Source organism: Anastrepha ludens, chromosome 3, assembly GCF_028408465.1.
Source record: "Anastrepha ludens isolate Willacy chromosome 3, idAnaLude1.1, whole genome shotgun sequence".
Taxonomy (NCBI): domain Eukaryota; kingdom Metazoa; phylum Arthropoda; class Insecta; order Diptera; family Tephritidae; genus Anastrepha; species Anastrepha ludens.
This window is the reverse complement of record NC_071499.1, coordinates 84,514,539-84,541,177: the sequence shown is the minus strand read 5'-3', so window position 1 is coordinate 84,541,177 and position 26,639 is coordinate 84,514,539. Positions and strand designations below refer to the sequence as shown.

Sequence of the window (26,639 nt, the reverse complement as noted above, 5' to 3'; positions counted from 1 at the left end):
AAAAATGTATCCAGTAACTTCCTCTCAAAATGAAATGTTACTTTGCTCTCGCAATTTCCCCTTCCTTGGAAGTTTTTGAGGTAGAAGAACGGCAAAACAACAATTAGTACAAACTATCGTGTACGAGAACACTACTTATGCGGTTTAAAATTCGAATAATTATTTTTATTTTTAGTTATATACTCAATAATTACCGAATTGAATTGAATTAAATTTAGATATCAAGCATCTCCGTAATTTTTCTTTACTTTAGTCTTTAAGATTGTAACATCATAGACTGCTTAAATTGATATTGAAAAATTTAGATTAACTGTGCCTGTTGAGTAAATAAAATCAACTGCTTTATCTTGTCGCTGTATTTTCGCACATTGTCCATTTCGTAGTTTTGCCCAACACTACGAGGTGTGTTCAAAAAGTATCGCGAATTTTTCAATTTTCAAAGGTTTCGTATATTCGAATTTCAATATTTTTGTGGCGATATGTTGGTACTCATGTCTCTCACTCATGCCGACGAGTTCGGCCATTTTGAATGTTCAGTTAATTGTTGACAGCTGCTTTGCTTGCACGTGTTTCGGCTCATCTTCGATTTTTACCTATTCAAAAGGATGGATCAAAGAACCTGTATCAAATTTTGTGTGAAAAACGAAATTAAGTGCGCGGATACATTCCGTATGTTGACTGTGTCATACGGAGAAGCTACTTTGGACCAAAGCAACGTTTAGCGGTGGTACAAAACGTTCTTAAAAGGCGGGGAAGATGTGAACGACGAAAAGCGTGCCGGACGCTCGAGCACTTCAACAACAGACGAAAAAATTGATGAAGTGAAGAAAATGGTATTGGTCAATCGTCGAATCACCGTTAGAGAAGTTGCTGAGGACCTGGACATATCGATTGGGTCGTGCCATTCGATTTTGTTCAATGATTAGGGCATGAGACGGGTCGCTGCAAAATTCGTACCAAAACTGCTCAATTTCCACCAAAAGCAGCATCGCATGAACATTGCTAATGAGATGTGGGACTCTGTCCGCGACGACCCAAATTTGCTCCAGAGGGTCATAACTGGTGACGAATCGTGGGTTTATGGTTATGATGTGGAAACCAAAGCTCAAACATTTCAATGGAAGCTGTCGCACGAACCAATACCGAAAAAAGGCGCCAAGTTCGGTCGAATGTAAAAGTTTTGCTTACCATTTTCTTCGATTGCAGGGGCGTTGTGCATCATGAGTTCTTGCTACAGGGTAAAACGGTCAATAAGGAATATTACCTGCAAGTTATGCGCAAGCGAAGCAATCCGCCAGAAACGCTCAGATTTGTGGAAGAATAAAAAATGGCTCTTGCATCACGATAACGCCCCTGCTCACACATTTTTGCTTGTGCGCGACTTTTTGACCAAAAACAACACTAATGATGCCACAACCACCGTATTCCCCAGATCTGGCCCCCTGTGACTTTTTCTTGTTCACGAAACTGAAGAAGACCATGAAAGGACGGCGCTAGGCTACGATTGATGAGATAAATACGGCATCTACGGAGGAGCTGAACAAGATAAAAAAGTGATTTTTTGAAGTGCTTCGAAGATTGGAAAAAACGCTGGCACAAGTGCATAATATCTCATGGGGGATTACTTTGAAGGGGACAAAATTGATATTAATGAATAAATAAATAATTTTTGAAAAAACCTTTTGAACACACCTCGTATATATTATATACAGTGTAACCTCTCCTAACGAACTCCTCCAATTCGAGGACATTTTTTTCTATACCAAATCTTATTTATCGGAAGAAGTTTTTGAGTGGACATCTCTCTTGGAGGAACAAAAGCTAACTGACGGTGATTGTCTGCCTAAGAAAATTTCACTGTACATACAAACAAATGTCCATGAAAACTAGCAGAAATGCCATTAAATTAAAATTGATGATCAATTACCCTTCAATTACAATAATTTAAGCAAATGTCAATACTCTTCCATGTACTGGTATGTATGTATAAGTAGTACACACAGCCCGTGACAAAACGAAAGCACCTCTACATGTTGGCCGGTTTTAACTATGTTTTCTTCTAATGTTTTTCATAAAAGCATAGCGTGTTGACTAACAAAAACCATATAAAGCAATTTTCTAACTTTATACAAAAATTAGAAAAAATCCGCAAACCTTTCATCATAATTCCACGGTAAATAAAATTTTTTTTGCCTTTCTCCATTAAAAACAAAACATTTACATTTGTTATATGAAGGAAATGCGAATGTAATTTTTTATATGAAGAAAATGCTGATCACCCTCAGAGAAAAAAATTAAAAAAAAAAATCAACAAAATTTTTTATCAACTTCAAGCTTTCACTGTGGTAGACTAAAATTAAAAAAGCTACAAACCTACATAACAAAATTTTTTCTAGAAAATCTAATTGAAAAAACATGAAATTGTCATAAAAAATGTATGGAATTTTCCTACAATAATTTTTGTATAAAGTTTGAAACTTGGATTTCCGTGATGAGGTATCTGTTCGTGTAATATATTTTAATGTTTTATTGCCAAGTTCAGGCTTGAAACCTTTGACAAAATTGAATATCGTTATCATCATGACCCATGGCATTGAGATCTCAGGGGCCAGTTCGAAAAGAATACCAAACCTCCCGTGATTTTAATGAACGCCTTAACCAATGGTAGCTTTGGTTGTTCTTACGAAAATAGTCCTCCTCACATGCAATGGGATATGGATATGAAGTAGCGTGAATTCTACAATAGAAGAACCTCCAATGAGGCCGTGGGTCTTGTACACAAAAAGAAAAGAAAGCGTAAAAAAGGGTTTATAGTCAAAACTGGTGAAACTGTTGAGGTGCTATCATTTGTCGCGCATGGTACATGCATATGCCGAAATACATATGAATACTTTTAGTATAGTATACCTATATCATACATGATACAATACAAAAGTTTACGTTGCCTCTGTTGAGTTCTGGCTTATGTTTAAGTTTAAGCTCCAGATTACTACAGCCGTTCGCTGTCCACTACTGTAGTATCGTTTATTAAAATCAATCTTCATTCTATTATTAGCAGAGCGTCATTTGAGGTCTTAGGTTAACTAAGGGTGCCTTTGGAATTAGTCGGGGGGAGGTGCCACCTTTCGCTTCTAAATACTAAGATATCAAACTGATGTGGGTTCGACATTCGTGTATTTATATGGTATACACATATAGATATATAGGTATGGTATAGAGCCCACGATACTACGGTATATCTCATCAAAGCGAATATGAGGCTCCTTTAACTCCTTCAGGAGGAATTGATGGCTACCAATAGGATTTCTGTGATTGGATTGCTGTTGATATCTGCAAATATTTTCATGTAAAAAAAAAAATAAAATAAATAAAAAAAAAAAAGAGATACCAAAACTTTTCTATACAAATCTAAAGATCATTAATTAAATTAATTGGACATCCAAGTCGACAAATGTGGAAAAATATCAATTTTGATGTTATTTGATAATTTCAAAAAATATTCAGTTATGAATAGAACAAGACTAGGTAAAACATTTTCTGATAAGTAGAATGTCTCTAAAAATCAGCGACTGAAACCACTTAGTAAAAGTCGTCTACCAAGAGCGGTGGACTGGCTTACATGCAACCATACCTGTGGGCAAAAAGTAAGGTGAATTTGGTTGTAAAATGAAAAATCTTTATTTATTCTTGTAAATCAATTTCATCCCCTTTAAATTAATCCCCTCTCGATGAAATACACTTATGCCAACGATTTTTCCAATCCCCGAAACATGCCAAATAGTCCATTTCCGGTATAGCCATCAGCACCTTCTTCGATTCAGCTTTTATCTCCTCAATCGACTCGAAACGCGTTCCCCGGAGTGGTCTCTTGAGTTTTGGGAATAGCCAGAATTCACACGGAGCCAAATCAGGCCAAAACGGTGGTTGCGGAACGATATGCGTGGAGTTTTTGGCGAAATGGGCACGAAGAGACGGTCAGTGTGAGACGGTGCATTATCGTGATGCAAAAACTAGGAGTTGTTGGCCCATAATTCTGGTCTTTTTAGACGAATTGCTTCACGTAAACGACGCATAACGCTCAAATAATATTCCTTATTAACAGTTTGGCCAGGTTGAAGGAATTCATAGTGCACCACACCACGAAAATCGAAAAAAACTGTCATCATGACCTTTATTTTTGAACGACTTTGACGTGCTCTTTTCGGTCTGGCCTCGCCTTTAGCACGATATTCGCTTGATTGGTCGGTTGTTTCAGGGTCGTAAGCATAAATCCAAGTCTCATCTCCCGTAATGATGCATTTGAGCTTGTCCTGATAGTCTGAAAGCATTGTTTCACACACATCAACGCGACGACTTTTTTCCCAGAAATTGAGAGTTTTCGGTAACAAACGAGATTTGACTTTTCGTAGGCCCAAATGGTCTTTCAAAAGGGTTTTCACAGATCCTTCTCATATTCCGATCATATCAGTAAGGTCTTTAACAGTCAACCGACGATTTTTGAGCACTAACTCCTTCACTTTATTGACGTGTTGGTCATCTGTTGACGTCGATGGTCGTCCGGAGCGCTCCAAGTCATCAACACGTTCTCGACCCTCTTTGAAGTCTTTGTACCACTTATAAACATTTTTCTGCGACATGGTCGAATCACCAAATGCCTTCTGCAACATGCTAAACGTTTCCGCAGCCGAAATTTCATTCCGCAAACAAAATTTGATGGCACTTCTCTGCTCAATCAAATCAGACATTGTAAAAATCGAAAAATGCACTCTTGGTCGTTTGGTAAACACAAGCGTAAATATATTACTCATAATGACATTCCCGACATTTTAATCCCGCGAAGTTTGACAAATAAATTCACCTTACTTTTTGCCCGCAGAGTATTAGTTTTTCTCTGGAAGTATCAAATAAGCTGCCGAAATGTGGAAAAGAAGCAGACCACATAATATCTCCTCTATCGCTGCACAGTACTACTAGTACTAAATAATGAAAATAAATAAATTAAAAGTCCCTTTGCTTTTTCTCAAAGTTAAGTGCTATTAAAAAAGTTATTCAAAAACAAAATTGTTATTATTTGCAATAAAGACCTGCTGCAAACTTCAATAATCAGCATTTCATAGTGTTTGGCATTTGCCTGCACGTCACGTGACAATTCGTTTATAAGCAGAGCCGTACAGATCATAATGAGAAAAATTACACGCTTTTATTAAAAAATTATATATTTAATTAAATTATCAATCAACCTCTCGTTAAAAGTTTTTATTAGTCTAATAAGTTGTTATTAGTGAAAACTCTTCGATGCGTGCCTGCCTTCTCGCGTTTGTGTTAATTAAGTTTAAGCTTAAACGTATTAAACTATTTATTTAATAATGATCGTAAAATGTTAGTGCATATAAATGCATATGTTTGTGTGCATGTAGATGTCAATAAAGCGAAGAAAATCTTGAAAATCATTGCGTCGTCGTCTTCAACGTTATTCATCGCCGTTGTGGCTCATTGTTTCGAAAACGTGTTGATAGCGATCTTGTTGCCACACCGGTCCAGACCAGATCATGCAAACATTAAATATCTTCTAAGTGTATGAATGCGCATGTACCATACATATGTATGTGTAGACAATTTTATATAAATTGTTTGCTTACTTTGTATATGTAAGAATACTCGTATACATACTTACATATCTACATACATTCATGCGTGTCGCTCTTCAAAGTATTTTAAACTCACTTTTTTTATTTTATTGCCTCAACTAAATAAATAACAAGTTGGTTAAACATCTTTCGACGCATACACTGCCAATTGACGTATTTGTATTGTGTTCGGCTGGATTTCCTCATTACATCTAAAAGTTTTCCCAATGGTGACATTTCAATGACGACAATAATACGAAATTATTTCATTGAATTGAAATAAATTTCGCCTGACGTGAATGCACATTTCATTGCTTTCAACTCAAGCAACTACAATTTTTATTGGTTTGAATTAAATGCACACTGGTGGTGCAAGATATTTTAATAAATTTTTGTTTTTTGTTGTTGATTTTATATTAATACTAAATAAAAGTGCATCAAACAGATACCTTATTCGAGATAGAGAGGGCCTACGAGCTCTCGCTAGATATTTCATGGAGCACTGCTGCCTAGAACATTACCTCTGTTAACTGAAACCTTCATATACATAGAAGTGTCTGTCGTTTGTGGGCAATTAAGCACCCCAAATTGAGGTCAAAGGCATGCCGTTAAAACCAAATACATCCATACCTCGTTTAACGGCTTGGATACGTTCCGAAAAATTTGGCCACAAACCAAAAACCGATCGGTGTTTAACCGATCAGTTATTTTCATACAAGTCCATACGAATTCAATCAATCGGGTTGTAATTAAAAAAAAAATTTAGAAATATATGTACATACATAAAGGGTTTAGTTCATCAGACATTTTACTCTCGTTATTTACCATAAAAATGCTTAGTTAAAAATAAAAGACTCAACAATCACAAATACAGAAATACATGAACACATTAATAATTAGTTAGTAAAGGGTTTTCCAATAACAGGTGTTATGATGAATGGATTGCGCTATCAAGAGTTGATTAACAATTTGTTATGGCCGGAATGGATGGTATTGATCTGGACAACGTTTATTTTCAACAAGACGGCGCTACGGTCCACACATGCCACGAACCATAGATCTTTTACGTGAAAAGTTTCGGGCCGCGTTATCTCTCGAAGAGGTGATCCCAATTGGCCACCGAGATCTTGTGATTTAACACCTTGAGACTTTTCTTTGGGGCCACGTGAAAGAGAAGGTCTACGCCAACAGCCCAGGGTCGATTCAAGACCTCAAAGATGGAATTCGTGAGGCTATCGAGGACATAGGGCAGCCACTTTCCAATTCGGTTATGGAAAATTTCATAAAAAGGATATTGTCTTGTAAGCGTAGTCGTGGTGGTCATTTGTCTGATGTTATTTTCCACTATTAACGGCATACCTTCCTCTTTATAATGAAATAAACATCCGATCATTTATATTAAAAAATAGAATTTTCTTTCAATAGGCTAAGTTTACTTCTCGAGATGCCACACTTTATCGCTGCGTCCTTCGTCGGAATCATTTTGAGGAAAACTGTTCATTCACTCTTCGAAATAAGCAACTCATTCATCAAGGTTTTTGCTGTTTGCCTAGATATACTATAAAGTGGGTCACAGCTTATTTGATACAATACCCGATGTGAAATTTAAATCGCAATATTTTAACTATTAAAAACTAAGATCTAAAAAAATGCTGAAATTTTTTAATTATGACATATTATACTAAATAGATCTTATATTTCTACATGCACTTGCGTTGCAATCGCAACGACGCACAAATATAGGTCACAGCTTATTCGATCGTGCATTTCTGCGGGGTTATATAAAGGAAACTATCCCGACGCCTTAACAGTAATTTGATGTTTTTTAAGAATTTGAGAACTGAAAATGATAATACTAAAGAGAAATATTGTTGGAATGAATTTTTTTTATTATAAGCTGGTAGATAATTTTATGGCATTAATTTTTTGAATACGATATCCGAAATATGTTCAGCGCAGCGCGGCTACGTGGTGAATAGTCCATTCGGACAATTCAATTTTTGACTACTTTTTCCCATAAATCTGAACAATAAATCTAAATGAGCCCAACCAGAACAAAGGTGACGCAAATTTCTTGCACGATCTATATTTTATAGGCACATAAGCTAAGATCCTTACGGAAAATTTTCCACGTAGCCAAAGCACAAAGGCCAATGAGTTTAGAATGACGACGAATCGACATTTTGGCGTCTTCTACATAACCTCGCTTTATGAACTTCGCGAAAACATAAATTTTTTGTAAATTAAATTTCCACAATATGGGAGCGTTGTTTTGTCGTTAAACGATTAATGATGACTTGCCTAATCTTAGTGAACAGAAAAGTAAGTGAACGCAGATTACCATTACCAGCTATCAAACCAGTTATCGACATCGATAGTTCTCATGCAGCTAAAAAAACCCGATATATGTTTCTTGGTAACATTTATTATTATTAAAGTTAATCTTGGTGCCTCTACTGTGCTATAGATCATTGAGCGATTTATTCGTATATGTACATGAAAATCGAGTGGAAAATACGAGCAAAAGTGATCCAAGTAAAATTTTTAGTCGTCGTTATATTGTTGAGATAGTGAATAAGAATCTCAAATTATTGGATCCCAAGTTGGCAGTAGATGTTCAGCAGGAATTAGGAAAAACTTCCAGTGCTGAAACTATCCATAGTGTGCTTCATAAACATGACTTTAATGTCCAAGTTGCTAGTAAGACGCGACTTATTAGCCAAAAAACCGACGGTGCCGATTAGAGTTCGCTAAGGAGCATGTTTGCAAGGCCTCAGGTGTTTTGGAACACGGTCATGGCGAAAGAAGAAGACAAGCTTTATAAAGAAAACTTTACAGCGAGTGATTTCTGGCGGGGTTGTGTAATGATTTGGTGCTGTATGTCCGAAACCGGTGTAGGAAACTTATTGTTTATTGAAAAATCGATGACTATGTATCTTAATTCTTATTTATAATTTATTCTTAAAAATAATTAGATCCAAAGCTTCGAGATACTTGGTATAAGCAGACAATTATGATTTACCCAAAGCATAAAGCAGCAACCGCGCGATCATGGCTCATATGAAACTGACCCCATTTGATGACACCTCCGGCACAGGCTCGCGATATGAAAGTGATTGAAAGTTTGCAGGCTCTAGGCAAAAATTTCGACCGAAGAGCAGTTGAATAGGGAGCTATTAGAGGAAACGCGGAAAATCACCACCACCACACTATAGCCTTAGGATGAGGATACACCTCTCTACCGCCCCTTTACACCTCTCTACCGCCTCTCTACCTTTCACTTATTCCCCGCTTACTATTTCAAATAAAGCAAAATTAATTGAAAAATATTGAATAGTTTTTCTGTGAAGTATTTTTAAAAAAATGTCAGCCGATGGTACATCCTTTATTATAAAGGCTCCTTCAAAAGTGACGCTTAGATGTCAGTAGTGAGTAACACCTAGACGTTACCTTCTTTTTTTGTCATCTGTGAGCTTTGTCAAGTAGACAGAAGTACAATTTTACACAATAGAACAACGCGTTGGAAATTATTGAAACTTATTATGGAAATGCTCGATCTTTAAGAACAATAGATATATGGCGAAATTCGGGATTTTTTTTTTGTGGAAATAATCATCCGAATGAGTCGGCAATTCAAAGGTTGGTGAAAAAATTTCAATAAACTGCTTCTGTCGAGGAGACTGGCAGAGAAAAAGGGCTGGCAGACCAAAAACTGGACGTTGATTGAGAATATTGCTGCTGTAGCGCAAAGTGTTGCTGAACAACCTCCAACATCGATATCTCGACGTTCTCAACAATTAAGCATTCATGAATCGACTGTTTGGCGGATTTTACTTGTCGAGATGCTCATGGTGGATATTTAAATGATGCAGTTTTGCACATATAATATAATTGGTACGAGCAGTATTTCAAATTAAAATAGGCAGGGTTGGTCAAGTTCACCACTAATTTTTTAGGGTTTCATTATCACTACAACTCTAGTTTTTCAGGGTTTTAACCATCCGCTTATTGCATTAATTATTTAATGCATTATGTTCAATCCTAAAAATAGTGAAACCTAAAAGAATCTAAATGTTTACATGTTTTATTTTAAAACAACATCTAGGTGTGCCTTTTGAATGACCCTTTACTTAATATTAAAATTACATGGAGCACCATGTTAAAAGAGCCCACCACAAAAATTTAAAGCTTTCTTTGCAAACGCCGCAATTGTTTTTAAGCACTGTACCCTACTTTACATTCTTTAAAACGTGTAAATAAAAATCCGTCACTTAGTTTCGAAATCAAATATTTCTCGCGGTTGCCTTACTTGACCTTAATTTACGCCAGCACGTTGATAAATCAATTGAAACCTTGTTTGCGGTTGCACCCCCCTCGTCGCTCGCTACGATCGGTATCGCTATGATCTTTTTGGCATTTTAATTACAAGTAGAAATATTCCAAACTTGGGCTTTTTTCGTTTTCCTCTGTACACGCAAATCTTTATTCAATTTACTCTACACTTCATTTTTGTGTGAAATATATACATGTATGTACGTATGTTTGTATGAGAAATACAATATAAAAACTAAATGTGATATATTGGCAAGTTGCTTGATTTGTACGTGAGTATTTGACCATATAGTATTTTTTCCTTTTTATTATTTTCTCCATAGCCGCGTCTGTAAAAATATGCAGATACATATGCACAATATACAAACATATGTATGCAATAAAATAGAAATTTGCTTGTGAGGTGTGGTCACATAAGTTACAAATTACACAATGTTATGACTGGATATTTCTGCATGCAGTACTTGCAACGCAAAATTGTCTGCCTGCTAAGGAATGAACCGAAACAAGAATACCAAAATGAACTACCGCAACTGGCTAGCAACTCATCCATCTCTAAAGATTTGCTAAATTCCAATTGTTCTCCACCTCTTAACTCAGTCGGTCCCGCATTTTTTCTCTTTATTTATTATTATTTTTATTTTTTTGTTTTTGCATGCTAAAAACAAGTTCACCACCAATAACCAAATTGAAACTTCAATAGTCATAAAAAGCAACTCCAAGCTAAAGGCAGTAAACTGTTATCCGAAGAGCTGCACTGCCGATCGATGCATCAACTATCGATAGTTTGAAGAATAAATGCTACCCAATAGGAAAAATATATCGTTAAATCTATTATGATGGCGAAAAATGTATGATATTTAATTTATCCAATTCACAGCATTCTTATCTGTATTAATCTTGGTTTGTAGGGGCGCAAAAGAAATCACCCTATCGGAAGATTTATAATTTTTCCAATTGGTGTCATTCATATTTAACACTTGTGAACTAGACTTGTGCTGTATACGAACAAACAAGCAATGGAACGTGTAAAGGTCAAAATAAAGATTTTCATCGCTCAAAATTTTTTTGTTTTTGTATTTAGTAAAAAAGTTCTTCAAAAATAAAATTGTATTATGAATTTTGCGCCACCTTGTATTATGGCACAAATGACAGAACTACATATCTTACATATATATTGCCTGTGGGTAGATTCATAATTACTGCAATATTGCAACTCTGTTACTTGCTTCTTATACACTTCTTTCTTCCGTGCATGGACATCAAATAATACAAAAAAAATTCTAAAAGCAGTCGCCCCTCGACACGGCAAACCTCCAATTGTATAAGTACGTATTTCTTCCATGAAAAAGTTCCTCATAAAAACCATACAACTTTCGGATTCGGCTTAAAACTGTAGGCCCCTCCATTTATGGAACAATATCAAGACGCACATCACCACAAATAGGAGGAGAAGCTCGGCCAAACACCTAATAGAAATGTACGAGCCAATTATTAACAACAAGTTGTGAACGACGATGAATCGACATTTCGGCGTCTTCTTCAACACTTCTCCATGAACTCCGCCAACAGAAAAATTTTTTTTTAATTAAATTTCCACAATTTGAAAGCGTTGTTCTGTCGTTAAACGATTTATGATGACCAAGAAAGGCCAAACCTTACTGAACAGAAAGGTCAACACAGTTTGCCATTATCAGCTGTATCGATACTTCTCATACAGCAAAAAAAACACCCCATATTACAAGTTTTGCTTGCTTTTCGTCCTTTATCTAAATTGGCACAATGAAACTATCTCATATTTATTTTGCTTGTAATGAGAAATAGATTTTCAACATATTTTTTATCGCAAGACGTAGCAGGAATTTTCGCTGCTTCTTGTGTGATAAAAAAAGTAGCACTGCCACAATTATTGAAGCTCGAACACACTCTATTTATGTGTCGTTGAAAACAGCACGAGGCGGCGACTGATAGCAGTATTAAAACAAATGTACATGTATTTTTCTTTTTGCATATAAACTGTCAAAGTCAGCTAACTACAGTAGTTACTGCTGTGCCAGAGAAAACAGCGAATAATAAAACTGCTTAGCAGTCGTCTGGGTAGTTGATAAAACCAAGATCTTCTGGAAATCTGGGCTGTATATAAAAATTAATTTCTAAGCATTCCCAGGTAGACGATTTTAAGCGTTATTTTTATTATTTTTTTTTTTAATTTGACGGTGCTTGTTGTACATTCGTTATGTAGAGAAAATTATTAAAAATCTACGGGATTTTCCAGCAACACCGAACTTAAAGTTTTTTAGACAATAATTTAATAAGCTATAAAACTGCGCGCCCAAAATCTTTCTAACTTTGCTCTCTCAATTTACGCTTTCTTGCCAGTTTTTTGGGTACAAGAATGGCAACAAGTGATAGTTAGTATTAATTGGGGCAAAGTATCGTGAATACCTAAATCTTTAACTTTTGGGAAAGCCCGTCTTCTTTGTACTGTCACATAAAATAGTAAAGAAATCATTTTTTTCTATACACGTCATATATAATTGTGTGTATGTTGTGCATGGATGGTGCACCCCCATTATCTCTATCGAGCACCCAAAAGACAGTATTGAGTACAAAAATTTATTCCACCTATGGATTATCGTGTATTAAGCACCAGCAAATCAGCACATCACTGAAATATATGTATGTATGCACATAAAACAACTTGCTGTTGGTAACAATAAGTCTTTAGTTCGTGTACACATTATGCATCACGTTTCTTTGAAATTATTTTTTTATTTATTTATTTATTTTTTACTCGCGGTTGTTTTGGTAAAGAAGTAGCCGGCATGAACTCGTTTACTAATACATATACATTCATACTATGGAAATTGTATGTATATATATATACCCACACATATGCATGTACTTAGATGCCATATCTCAGTGACTTAAGTCATTTAAGACACGATTGCTTTTAAATTTGCACCCATTAAACATTTCTGCCGAGTTTTTAATGAGCCGCTCAGTAGCGAATTCGAAAACTGTCTTAAATATTAAGCATCAATAGATTTTAATTAAAGTTGTGTACTTTATTTTATCCATACATGCATGTGCCACCGTGATTAAAAAGTTCTCGGAACAATTGTTAGATGATTTGAGTTCAACTTATTTGAGTTTTTTTTGTTAGGTTGTCACATTGTAATATTCCTACAAAAAATGTGTCACCATTGCTGGACATTTGTAAAAGTTACGCCGTCTTGAGTACAGGGCCGGGTACTCGAAAGGTAACCAATAAATTTAGTTTGGAAAATTACTTTTATTCAATTCAAAGTAAAAATTATGTGGAAATAATACAAAATTAAGAATCAATTTACTTGTGCTTGATATGACCACCTTTTGCCTTGTCTATGGCCTTGAGGCGATCCAGAAACGAATCGCAAGCTGCCCGAATGTGACTTGCAGGTATTTTGACTCACACGCGGCCCACTTTTTTCAGCGCCTCGAGACTGGTGAATCTTTTAGTTCGGACCTTGCTCTCCAAAATGGCACAAAGAGAATAATCCATCGGATTCGCGTTTGGTGAATTGGGAGCCATTGTGTGGGCGTTACGAAGTTCAGAACATTGTTTTTTAGCCATTCTTGGTTCACTCGAGCTTTGTAAAACGGTGTCGAGTCCTGTTGAAACGTCCTTGGTCTGCCACCGAAATACCCACGGCTTCAAAGCAATCTCCAGAATACTTTCCCAATAATATTTCGCATTTACCTTGACGCCAGGCTCGATTAAACGCATCTGCGGTTACAGCGGCCCAAACCATTACCTGTGGCGGGTGCTGCCTCCTGGAGGCCAATCGATGACTCGAATTCTCGTATGAACGGTCGGTCAAATAAACCCTATCGTTTTGGGAGTTTACGAATTGCTCAATTTGAAAAATTGTCTCGCCAGAAAACACAATGTTCGGAAATTGACCGCTTTCGGCGAAGCGAAGCAACTCCTTCGCTCTCTCAAGTCTGACTTGTTGCTGCTTTGGTGTGAGATCATGTGCCTTTTGGATCTTGTAAGGCTTGACTTTGAGATCATTTTTCAATATGCGGCCATACTGGCACTTCGTCATTTGATTGGCACTTCGTCGGGGATTTCGCTCAAGTCGCTTCTTCACTTTTTGAACCATTTCACGTGACGTTGCAGTATTTTGATGACCACCTCCATGACGTTTCGCGATGCTACCAGTATCATTGTAACGAGTAATGGTACGATAAACAAAAACTTTACTCGAGCTCACGAACAATCGCTGGTTTTGATTTGCCTGGCAAGTATAATGCAATCACAGTGTTATGTTTGAAATCCAGTATTGATTTTTTGCATTTACTCTCGGCAAAATGCTTACGCGCACTTGTAAACAATACTCTAGACTGTCATTTAGCCAACTAAACAATAGTTTCGGTAATGATTATCTAAAGAAAGCAATCGAGCGCCATGAACGGATGACAGGCCATTAATATCGAAATCTGATGAAAAAATCAATAAAGTGAAAGAAAATTTGAACAATAGATCCGTTGAGAACTTTGTAGTTAGACACACTTGATTTCCAAGGTTGAGTCCGACCTAGCATTCATCAGCATCATTACTAAAGATGAGACGTGGGTTTATGAGTACGACACGCAATCCACACATCGGACGAGTGAGTGGAGAGCTCGGAATGAATCAAGAGAATTTTCGCCAGATTCCACGAATTTTCGTCAGATATAAGGATAAGGACTATTATTTGGGCGTTATAAAACGTTTACGTGAAGCAATTCGCCAAAAAAGAAAAGATTTGTAGGGAAACCACTCACGGATTTTACGCCATGGGAACGCACCGTCGCACAGTGCCATTATTATCCGCAAATTTTTGACCAAGAACAGCTATCGAATTCACCTGATATGACAGCCTACAGTTTTTTTCCATTTAATCGAGTCAAAAAAATCATTAAGTGGCACGCGTTTTAACACCCGAAAGGAAGGCAGGAATGGAAAAATCGAAGACGACTCTGATACCGAAAATAGAGTTCGAGAAATATTTCGAGAGCTGAGTTAAACGCTGGCATAAATGCGTTGCAGTTGATTGGAAGTACCTTAAAGGCGATAATATCACTTTTGAGGAATAAACTTTTATTTTAAATTTTCTGAATTTTTCCCGCGAACTTTTTGATCAAGGTACAATATTTATAAGTAAATGCATGCATGAAGTTGGGTGTCTGTTTATAATTGTGTAAGCATATGAATACCAAAGTGCTAGGAATGATGGGAGAAGTCGATTTAGCCACGTCTGTCCGTGCTCACGATAACTCGAGCAAAAATTAATATATTTCAATGAAACTTGGTACACATATTACACTTTGCTCAAGGTTTATATTTTGGTGTTGAAAATATGCGAAAGCGGTCAATAAGCACACCCATCTCTCAATAACGATAGCTTTCAAAAAAAAAAGCACGTGATATCCCTGTTGCAAATAAAGCGCATGCGGTACAAATTTTGACGCAAAAAATAAGTGCAACGAAGGTAAAATTTTGTAAAATAGGCGGTGTCACGCGCAATGCCCAGCTACCAAAAACTCACAATCACAAATTTTAATACAAGGTGGCTCAAAATTAATCACGCTATCAGAAAATTTATAATTTTTGCAAGTGGCGTCGTATATCAATTACACAGTCCTGCGAGGGTGAGTTTCTAGAATGGCTGTACTTGTTTCTTGTAGTTTTTTATGCGCTGAAAACGAATCTGACCTTCAAAATGCTCCATCACGTCAGGATTTTTGGTAAATGAAGCCTAAAAGGTCAAAAAATGGCCATTTTAGCCATTTTTGATAATTTTTTTTGGGATAGAAAAATTTTTTTTTTCAATTTTCGACGAAAAGGTTGCATAGTACAACTCTTTAGCTTTAAAACCCATTTTTTTAAATTATTGTACGATTTTTTAAAAAAAAGTTATGACATTTTGAAATTAACAGTTTCAGTTACGTATACGTTGGGTATAACGTCTATTGGCGTAACTGAAACTGTTAATTTCAAAATGTCATAACTTTTTTTTTAAAAATCGTACAATAATTTAAAAAAATGGGTTTTAAAGCTAAAGAGTTATACTATGCAACCTTTTCGTCGAAAATTGAAAAAAAAAATTTCTATCCCAAAAAAAATTATCAAAAATGGCTAAAATGGCCATTTTTTGACCTTTTAGGCTTCATTTACCAAAAATCCTGACGTGATGGAGCATTTTGAAGGTCAGATTCGTTTTCAGCGCATAAAAAACTACAAGAAACAAGTACAGCCATTCTAGAAACTGAAAAAAGTTAAATTTCGCAGGCCTGTGTTATATTTGACACTTGTGAACTAGACAGCTGCTGCATACGAACAGTCAAGCAATGGAGTGCGTAGAGGTCAAAATAAAGATTTTTTTTAATTAGTAAAAAGGCTATTCAAAAACAAAATTGGATTATTAATATTGCGTGACCTGTGGAACTGAAATTGTAAATTTTTGAATTTTTAGTCTATTTTAAAACGTTATATATTAAATTTCTTATTTAAATAATATTTATAACTTTCTTCTAAACTTTTTATTCTTCGGATGTTTTAAGCAAATTTTTTTAAATTTTATATTTCTCTATAATCAGCCAGCTTTCCAGAAATAAATTAAAGTTGAGTGTGGAATATTATAAGTGTTTACAGATACTGTTTCAAACCGTCTGAAAAAATAAAATGTATAATGTCTATAGTTCGAGTTGAAATTCAACCGAAAAATGGTTTTTTTAAATGTACGTAACACGCATCAGATCCCAGTGAGGGTTTAAACCCCCCCATTCAAACCTCTTTCCACATGAAGATTTTACCGGCGAAGGGATGAAGAAGAAGTTGGTTTATAATCTTAGCTGGTGCAGCTGCGATGAGTGGGACATTTAAAGCTCATAATATTGTTGATCACCAAAAATTTAAAATAGGTGCCATGGGTGGACTGAAAGTTATAGCTCAGTTAATATTTTTGTGAAGTTCTTCAATGGCATAGCACTAACGCTAAACCATTTCCTTTTAAAATGCTGTATAAAAATTGCATACCTTTTATAGTAATGAGAGGAAGGAAAGAAAGGAGATTTTGAGGAAGCTCAAATGTAATTAAATATTTGGTATATAAAACAATTTGCAATATGAAATCTGAGAAAAAGCCAAAAGCAGTTTTAGAAGCCATTCAACTGTGTCAAAAAGATACACTGCCAAATATGCATAATTTATTAGCTATTTTGGCAACTCTTCCTAAAACATCTTATAAGAATGAAATATCATTTTCATTACTTTATCGACTCAAAATATTTTGATGAAGTACATACAATAAAATGCGAACAAGCGATGAGTCGACTTGAAGTTTTCTAGTTTTTTTTATTCGTTCGTTTTATTCGGGTTTTTTGTATTATTATTGATTTTTTTAGAACATTGAACGTGTTTTTATTCCCCTTTATATGCACATATGCATGTAGTTATGTGCCTGAATAGGTATATCTATTTTTTAAGTTTCTCTCGGTTTTTATAAATAATTGATTGTAAGAAAACCTATCAACATTACTTATTTCACATCTCGCACCGAAGGCCTTTGTAGCCAGAGCTCTTGTTAAATTTTAGTGTATTGGTTAATTATATTGGGTATGGGAAGAAGTTTCCGTCCTTTCTTAGCCAACGTTACGAATTATTGAAACAATTAAATAATACATGATATTATGTGTAGTATGTGCCATTGGAAGCTACAACTTTACACCATCTTTCAGGCAGTATACGGACTAAAAATTCGAGTTCTTTTCCCTTGATCCATTCATTTAGCCAGTTTGCGATGCTATCGTAAGAAGTGAACCGCTCTCCAATAAGGGCTGCCTGCATTGATCGTAACAGAAGGTAATCAGAAGCTGTAATGTCTGAGGAATACGGCGAGAAGATTTCCCTCTAAATATTTCTGGACCGATTTAGCAACGTGTGTCCTGGCGTTATCATGCAGAAAAATCAGTTTGCCATGTCTATCGTCCCATTCTGGCCGCTTTTCTTTGAGAACTGGATTCAAACACATTAGCTACAGTCGGTAACGATCATCCGTAATGGTTTCAAATGGTCTAAGGAGTTCATAATAGATGACACCCTTCTGATCCCACCAGATGCACAACGTAACTTTTGAAATATGAACTTTTTTTTCGCAGTCGATGGACCTGGTTCGCCTGGCAGGCTCCAACATTTTCGACGCTTAGGGTTATCATAATGGATCCAGTTTTCCTCGCCAGTGACGGTGCGATGCAGGAAACCTTTTCTCACACGTCACCAAACGTCTCTCGATATCCCTCTCCTTCAATTGATGTGGCACCCAGTTACCTGCTTTCTGGACCAATCTCATCGCGTGCAAACGTTTTTATGACGGTTGATCTGTCAACATCCAACTCAAGGGTTCGACATGCGTCTTCATCCAATAATTGTTGTAGTTGAGTATCTTCGAGGTAGTTGCTCCTTCGCGATCTTATCAGTCACGTCGAAATTGCCACTTTGGAATCGTCGAAACCACTGTTAACAAGTTGTATATGATGGAGCGTAATTACCGTAAATATTGACCAATATACAACACGTTTCAGTTACACTTTTCTTTAAAAGGTAATAATGAAGCATGGCTTCCCGCAAATGCACATTTTTGACGTCAGATAAAAAAGGATCTTTACGCTTCAAACGAATGTCAACTACTGCGATCGAAACCTCACATATACACCTTGAAATTAGTATATTACTAGAGCGAACACAAAAATAGTACTAGAGCGAACACAAAAATAGTATCAGCAGCGATACCTCTTTTTCGAGGGCGGAAACTTATTCCCATACCCAATAATTATTACTCGTACAAATAAATTATTAAATAAAAAATCATATTAAATGTATGAAAGGATTTTATACAAAATATTGTGGCGCCACTGATTATTTTCCTTTTCCATTTTTTATTGCTTAAATTTGATATTTTTAAGTTGAGTCGAATTGAAATTTTATGCCAGGGACTGATACGTGGACAAGTATGTTATTTCAACTCAGGGTGTACTAATTTATTATAACTATGTACCTATGACAATTGCATTTATATAACTCATTATTATTTGTTTTCTTGTAAAAAAGGGTTTCAAAATAATACCAACCCAACCCAACATCAGAAATGTCTTCGTCACGCAACAAATTCTTTAGTGGTGGCAAATTGTCGAACAAATCATCCGGTTCGTCAGGCCTACGCATACTTTGGATACCGGGTAGACACAAAAGCCATCCGAAAGGTCGTTTTGATTCTACCAACAAGCAAGTGCTTCATAAAAGTGCCCAAAAAAATAGCGAAGTATGGTCCCTAGGTGGGAGTAAAAACCAGCGAGACCTAATAGAGTCGTAAGTTCTTCACAATTTATTCAAAGTATACAATTTCGCAAACAAACTGATAACTGTATATATTTTACAATGGTTTCCAACAACAAATTCTCTCTAATCTTTTGTATATTCGCAATAACAAGTGGATGATGGCATTTATTTACATTTGTAAGTTAATATTTAATTCATACAAATAATTCACAGCTTCCTCATTTTAAAAACGTTTTCAATACCATTTCATTCAATTGCATTCCATTTTTTCGCACTTTGTTTCCGTTCCATTGCATTCCATTCCATTCATAACAATTTTTTTATTTACATTATTACCATTAAAAGGCTATGGTTTTCGTAAAATTGATCATCCTACGCTTTCAATGATAGTCTGGGACCTTATACATATTAGAACATTGATTCGACAAAGAAAGTAGTAAAATATATGATGTGTAAATGGGATTTTCCAAAAAGAAGTACAAGGTCGGTCGCAAAAGTTCCTGGACTGCCTTTATATCTCAGTAACCAGTGAAACCATCTTTTCATTTTTTTTGCATATGATCCTGCATTCATCGTGTATATTTTTCGAAGTCTCTTGACACTTAAAAGCTGAATCTAATGGGTTATTACTTTGAACCATCGGTGGAAACATTTATTTCAAACATAGAGTAAAGCGGCGTCCGACACATATAAAATAATACAAGAAACTACTTTTGGTTTGAATAATAAGGGAATTTAGTGCTTGTTGCACTGGTTCATCGTGCAACTTAATAACGGACTTTTGATCCAAAAATCTTCGATTGATTTAACTCCTGTTCACTTCTTATGTTGGGAAAGTTATATTTAGCCTTCAAATGAGAGCCTTATGCAGACACTAAAGACATTCAAAGATGGACGACCGCCATCGAGTTAAATAAGTTTTTTGATTTGCAGTCTCAAAGCTTGCCGAATGATACGGCTGGTAGGCCATACATATAAGCCTTTGGTTGGCTTCTACATCGCCAAAACGTTAGGCATTTATTTCTCTGAAAAGTTAAGAGTAAATAATATAATATAAGCCTTTGGTTGGCTTCTACATCGCCAAAACGTTAGACATTTATTTCTCTGAAAAGTTAAGAGTCTCAGCCATTTCGCCAATTAACGACCGGGTCCTGCAACCGACGTGGGACTAAATTGATAGAATGAATGGATTCTTTGCATCAGCAAATTTCTATTCCGAAAAGTCTATCCACAACTAAAGATCACCCCAAATTAAACACTCAAACCAATGAATTGCAATACGAATATTTCCTTCCGTACTCTATCCGAGAAGCGAGAGCCATAGAGGGATATTGCAAGTATGCAAAGCTTTGCCAATTTAAATTAAACGAAACCTTTTTCAGATCGAACGAAACTTCATTCAAATTCAATTAAATCAAATTCAGCGAAATTTCATACAAACTAAATTGCATGAAAAAAATATAATAAAAAATTATGCATAGTAAAGAAAATAAAATGGCACTAATACCTATATACGTATTTGGATAGATTTTTTTATCGTGAAATTCTCTTTAGCGATGTGACTCTATTCTGGCTTAATAAGTATGGGAGTATTCTAATTGCCTTATTTTGAGTGAGTATAGCCCTAATGAGGTTCTCGAAACCCCATGACATTCCCCACATCAACATCAATTATCTACACCTGCGTTCACAATAATAGCAGAAGATGTTTTGCAAATTTTTGGCTCTGTATTTAATTATTTTTTATAAAAATTTAATTCATACTACAAAAACAAAAACAATATGTAGTTAAAAATTGTAAACTTTCTACAAAATTAAAAAAAAAAACTTAATAAAATACCAAATTTTTAGTCAGAATTTTTTTAAAAATGCTGTAGCTCATTCAACTGTGTTAGTTAAAATTTGCTTAAAATTGGATTGGATTTTTTACATTTTTGTTTACTTTGCATTGTCTTCCAAATAACAATTGTTCTATATTTTCTTCTTTTTTTTATGAGAATACACAAAACCGCCAGAAAAAAAATTCAAAATCAAGGCGTCTTTCATGCCACTTTAAACTAGCACTATATTATATCAAAGTTCAATCGACTATAAAACGACATATTCGATTTTTTTTCCACCCTAAGAAAAAGCAAACAAACATTTTCACCTAATTTTTTTAGTTTATTTAAAGAGAAGTGCTATTTTCTTTAAAAACACCCATTATAAGTCTTTTATAATTTGACAATCTCATGCGAATGTTCATTAATTCAATGCCAAACATTACATTACCTCCACATAAAATATATACATACATACATACAAAGATTACCTTTTATATTTTGCGCCCATTAAAACAGAGTAAAATAATAACGAAAATGGTTTTGTTTTCTTTTTCAAAATATTTTCCTTGGAAGTCAATACACTTCTTCATTCACTTGAGCCAATTTTTAACTCACTTTACCACTCAGACATGGATACCTCCAACACGAGATATTTAAAGGCTGCAACAGTTTCTTCAGGCCTTGAAAAACATTGACCTCGCATTTTATTTTTTATGTTCGTAAAGAAAAAGAAATCATTAGGTGCCAAATCAGGGTTGTAAGGCGTATGACCTAATAATTTGTTGGATTAAGCTCGTCATGAAACTCCCTTACTGTCGATTGCAGTTTTGTTTTCAGCTCATATGCATAGATCAAAGATTCGTCATCTGTTACGATGTCCTTTTTTGGACAATTGTCAAATTATGCGGTATTAAACGAGAACAAATCTTCTTGACTACCAAATGTTCATGCAATATTGAATGTATGCTAGTCACACCAATGCCCAAACTCCAAATGCCGCCGTCTCGCCGATATGTTACATGACGATCTTGCGTTATAATCAACAACCTTTTTTGAACGGCCTTGACGAAATTCATTCTGAAAGGATCGACGGCCATGTAGGAACTCATTGTACCTGCGTTTCACATTGGCTAAGTGTGGTGCTTTAACATCAAAAGTCAAAGTAAATTCGTCAATGCTCTCTTGTCGCGATAATCCACATCGAAAATGGTAACAAATAATCGCACGAAAATTTTTACGATCAACGTTTTCGGCGAGATGAATTTTTCAACTCACTAAAAAAAATTACAAATAAAAGTCACTCGTACGTGAAACTTATGCTAAAAAATGCCAAGCTTTTCGATACAAATATCGAATAATAGCTTATCACACGTAGTATAAAAGGTAACCCTCGTATTTGGTATACCTCAACATTAAAGTTCAAGCAGCGAAGCACACTCGAAAATTGTCAGCGGGTATTAACATACCTAAGTTCATATGCGTTTAATAAAAAATTAGCGACCACTGAGACAATTACTGTGTTTGTTTACATTTTGCGCTCCAATCTCAGTACACATAAACAAAAATTGTTTAAAATTATAAGCAGTTTCTCTCTCTTCCAAACTTACTCTAAGTACGTTGAGTTGTGCAAGCACAATACTTACGCTCCACTCCCCACGCTCGCGGTGGCCATACTTCAACCAAAGCAACCATTCTACATAGTACTCGTAATTTGAGCTTCCCCATATTAGTGTGAGCGGTCTGTACAGCTTTGTATAGCAAATTTCAATCTCGGCTGTTCAATTAGTAGAGGAAGGTGTTTGCTAGAACTTGCATTAGTGAGCCAACTTTTAGTCGTATTCGATGTGAGATTTTCCGGATTTCGGTTTTGCACTAAACAGCGCAATTTCGATGTTAAACCGGATGCTAAATAATTATGTGGAACGTCTTTCGGTGCTATTTCATTCGTTTGATTTGCTTCTTCTGCTGGTATTTATTCGCTTTAATTTGCTGGAGGTGTTTAAATGACTTCAACAAAGGCAACATCAATCAAAGCACGATGTAAAAATTGTCTAAATTTTATAAAAGAAAAAAAACAGTCCAAATCCCAAAGCTGGGTGCATTTAAAGCAAAATATACATCGATTAGTCACAGTGCAACAATGGATTAGTCAAATAATGACCTGCTCATATACATATACTTACTGTATTTAAAAATATATATTATACATACGTCAGTAAATAAGAAGAAAAAGTAAAAGTGCAATTCGCGTTTCCTATTTAACCAGTTTTCGTTTGAACGCATTTAAATTGACGGTTTGTGAACTACATACATATGTAAACTTTATTTTTAATAAATATTCTATCATTGGATGTTTGTGACATCATCATTTTCTTTACCATCCCCAGCATTGTTGTGAGCGTGTAACGCATACTAAATGTTCAACAATCATCATACCATCATGCCGTCGCTCCAAATTAATCACATACATACATACGTACACTCATTACGCAATCAAATGCGCTTATTATAAATATGCATGTTTGCATCCAAAACTAATTCTACATACTTGCATATATATGTGCATACAAATTTACCTAGACGTCATAAATACCTTACGCACATCAGATTTATTATAAACATGAGCATAACACAAATTTGGTGGTTTTGTTAATTTTGACTAGAGTATTTTCAAACTGAATCAGTTTCTTGATACATTTGTATATATTTCCCCTTTATAGCGATCCTGATAGTAATCTTTTTGACGGGCCTTCAGTTTCTGGCGTAACATCAGCTGCTTGCGCCATCGGTGCTGTGGGTGCTGAGAAATGTGCCACTGCAAATACTACACCTGCAATATCCATCTCAGCAGATGAAGCTAACAAAATTGCCGCTGAAGCCAACTCCTACGATGCGGCAAACACACCGAGTACAGCTTCCACAACACCTCTAGTATCTGTGCCAAATAGTCCTGATACTGGTGCCACTTCGAAAGTAATTGTTACAACAACTACTAATACAACGGAAAGTAAAAACGGCACCGAAGTCAGTATGCCGGCCAAGACTACTTCTACAATCGTAACCACAACAACCACTGCAGAAATTATGGATGTAAGTATTTAGAAATGTTTAAACGAGATTATTCTTAGATTTCATCTATGTACATACATATGTATGTGCACTATGTATGTTATTTCTACTTTGTAGGAGAATCGTTTTTCCATTCTTGGCAAAGACATTTCGAACGAGTTCAACGTCTATGACTTGCCATCGCCACCTAAAAATGGCTTCAATGCGCCAACACCGGAGGGTGCGACCAATGCGCTCTTGAATGCGTCGGCTGGTACGACAGCTTCAACAGCGACCACACCAGCACACTCTAATACGTCTACACAACAAAATGAAAGGGATTCCATCACTGGTTCGCCTATAAAAAAGAAGAAGCATCATAAAAATGAGAATAACAATCATCAGGTAATATCGAAATACTGCATCTACTCTGTGACACCGAAAAAGTGATTGGGATGAGGCGCTATATGCAATTAGATCACATGTGGATGATTATACCGTTCTAGCAGAGCGTGTTTCTGTGTGATTTAATGGCATTAATAGCTAAGTTGAATCTCTATTGCGGATATAATAATACAATTATATACAAAATTTATTTATAAGAGAGATAGGATTCTGTCCTTATGGGTTTATATGTTGTGGTTGGGGAATTTCATTACTATTGCTTGAGATAATGATTATTTTTAATTTAAAAAAAGTCAAAAGCTTCCAAATCTGTTACCATATAAAAATTTATTTATTTATTTAATATATGGAAAATAACAATAAATTATTATTTTACAATAAAAAAAGGAGCACTAGCTGCCAGGGCTTACGGCTCACTACTCTAATAAGATTATTTTTTTACTACAAAAGTTAAGCTATTAGAGAGTTAATTTTATAGATGTTTAAGTAAAGAGACTTATGGTTTAAATCAGTTTTCTCAGATCCGCTCTAATTAAGTAATCTGTCATTTTCTCAATGTTTTCCTGAGAAGGAGTCTTTAGTATTTCCGATGGAAGATGGTTGTTGAAACTTGTGTTCCTGAGATTCATAAAATGCGTGCAGTCGTCCAACAGGTGTTTAACTGTTAATGTTGACAGGGTGCAGTAGGGGCAGGGAGGTGGCCTCTCACCAATTAAAAATTATTGAGCGATATATAGTGATTATTTTATATATTATTATTTCCATTTCCAAAAATTCGCTATTTTTTTAGTTTTACTTTTCTCATCAAAAATACTTTTTTACTGTTATTCTTTTGATCAGGAATAATCGTTATTTTTAAAGTTTCCTTTTTTCGTCGTCAGAACAGGTCTTTTTTTTTTGTTTTTATTATATATACTCGTATATGTATTCTTTTGATCAAAGCTAATATTTTTTCTTGTTTTTTTTTTTTAGTTTAATTTTTTGATCGAAAGTGAATCTCATTTCTTTATGTGTTATACCCTCATCAAAATTTAAAATACATTTATAAACATGTACATATACAAGGTGACGCACAATTAATCATTACTTTGGTTTTTGAATAACTTTTACTAAATAAAAAAAATTATTTCGATTGATGGAATTTTTTATTTCGACCTTTACGCACTCCATTACTTGTTTGTTTATATACTGTAGCTGTCTAGTTCACAAGTGACAAATATAGTTGACAGACGACGCCACGTCCAAAAATTATAAATCTTCCGATGGGGTGATTAATTTTGCGGCACATTGTATTAGTAATTTATCAACCAAATAGAAAAGTAGAAGGGGGCAACGGTTGTAAAATTTTTTGTCGATACGTTCTATTTTGTTTATTTATTGCTTTTAAATGAAATGATATAAACACAAGGAATTTCATGGCAAGATTCTTATATTTTTTTCATGTTGCCTCAAAATTTTGTAAAATTAAACATTTATTTGAGTTTAGTTCACCTTTATAAAAAAGCTTATTTTCGCAATGTATTATTCTACAAAATTATTATTTATTTATTCCACAAATGCATAGTTTTCGTATAATTTAATACTAATAATCTATTACACTGGTTGACACAAATTTGAACCAAAATCGAGAAGAGAAGTGCTGAGCTCGAATCTGAACTCAGAATATACTTCATTTCTACTCACTTGCAACATATCGACGAATTCGTCAAGTACAGTAAACAAATCGAACGCATCAAAACGAGCTTAGAAGCGTAAAGGTAGTACTTGGAACAGTATCTTGGCCTTTAAAAACTCAAATATTTCTAAAAACGAGGAAAGCCAGGATATCTTACAATGCGACGTACTGCGGCTATTCCGTAATCAGATTCGGACTTGGCACTCAAAAAATCTTTGTAGAAGTGTAGTCTACTTCTTTGTTCTGAAGCAAAGCCAAATTTGTTCCGCCTGTGTTATCACGTTTGTTATTATTAGTTTTATTATATTTTTATCCTTCTCGGCGCCGTAGCCGAATGGGTTGGTGCGTGATTACCATTCGGAATT

At 35.2% G+C, this 26,639-nt stretch overlaps 1 protein-coding gene across 2 annotated transcripts in view; it reads left to right on the top strand.

Moving 5' to 3' along the window:
* LOC128858329 (uncharacterized) overlaps positions 1-26,639 on the top strand; it is a 38,125-nt gene that overhangs the window by 9,346 nt on the left and 2,140 nt on the right. The window contains exons 2-4 of one of the 2 annotated variants that reach the window (XM_054094502.1): positions 19,096-19,353; positions 23,867-24,236; positions 24,333-24,599. In XM_054094502.1, the coding sequence (XP_053950477.1) occupies positions 19,133-19,353; positions 23,867-24,236; positions 24,333-24,599 (858 nt within the window). In that variant the 5' untranslated portion in view covers positions 19,096-19,132. The remainder of the gene's footprint in view (positions 1-19,095; positions 19,354-23,866; positions 24,237-24,332; positions 24,600-26,639) is intronic. The other variant, XM_054094503.1, reaches the window with a different exon arrangement.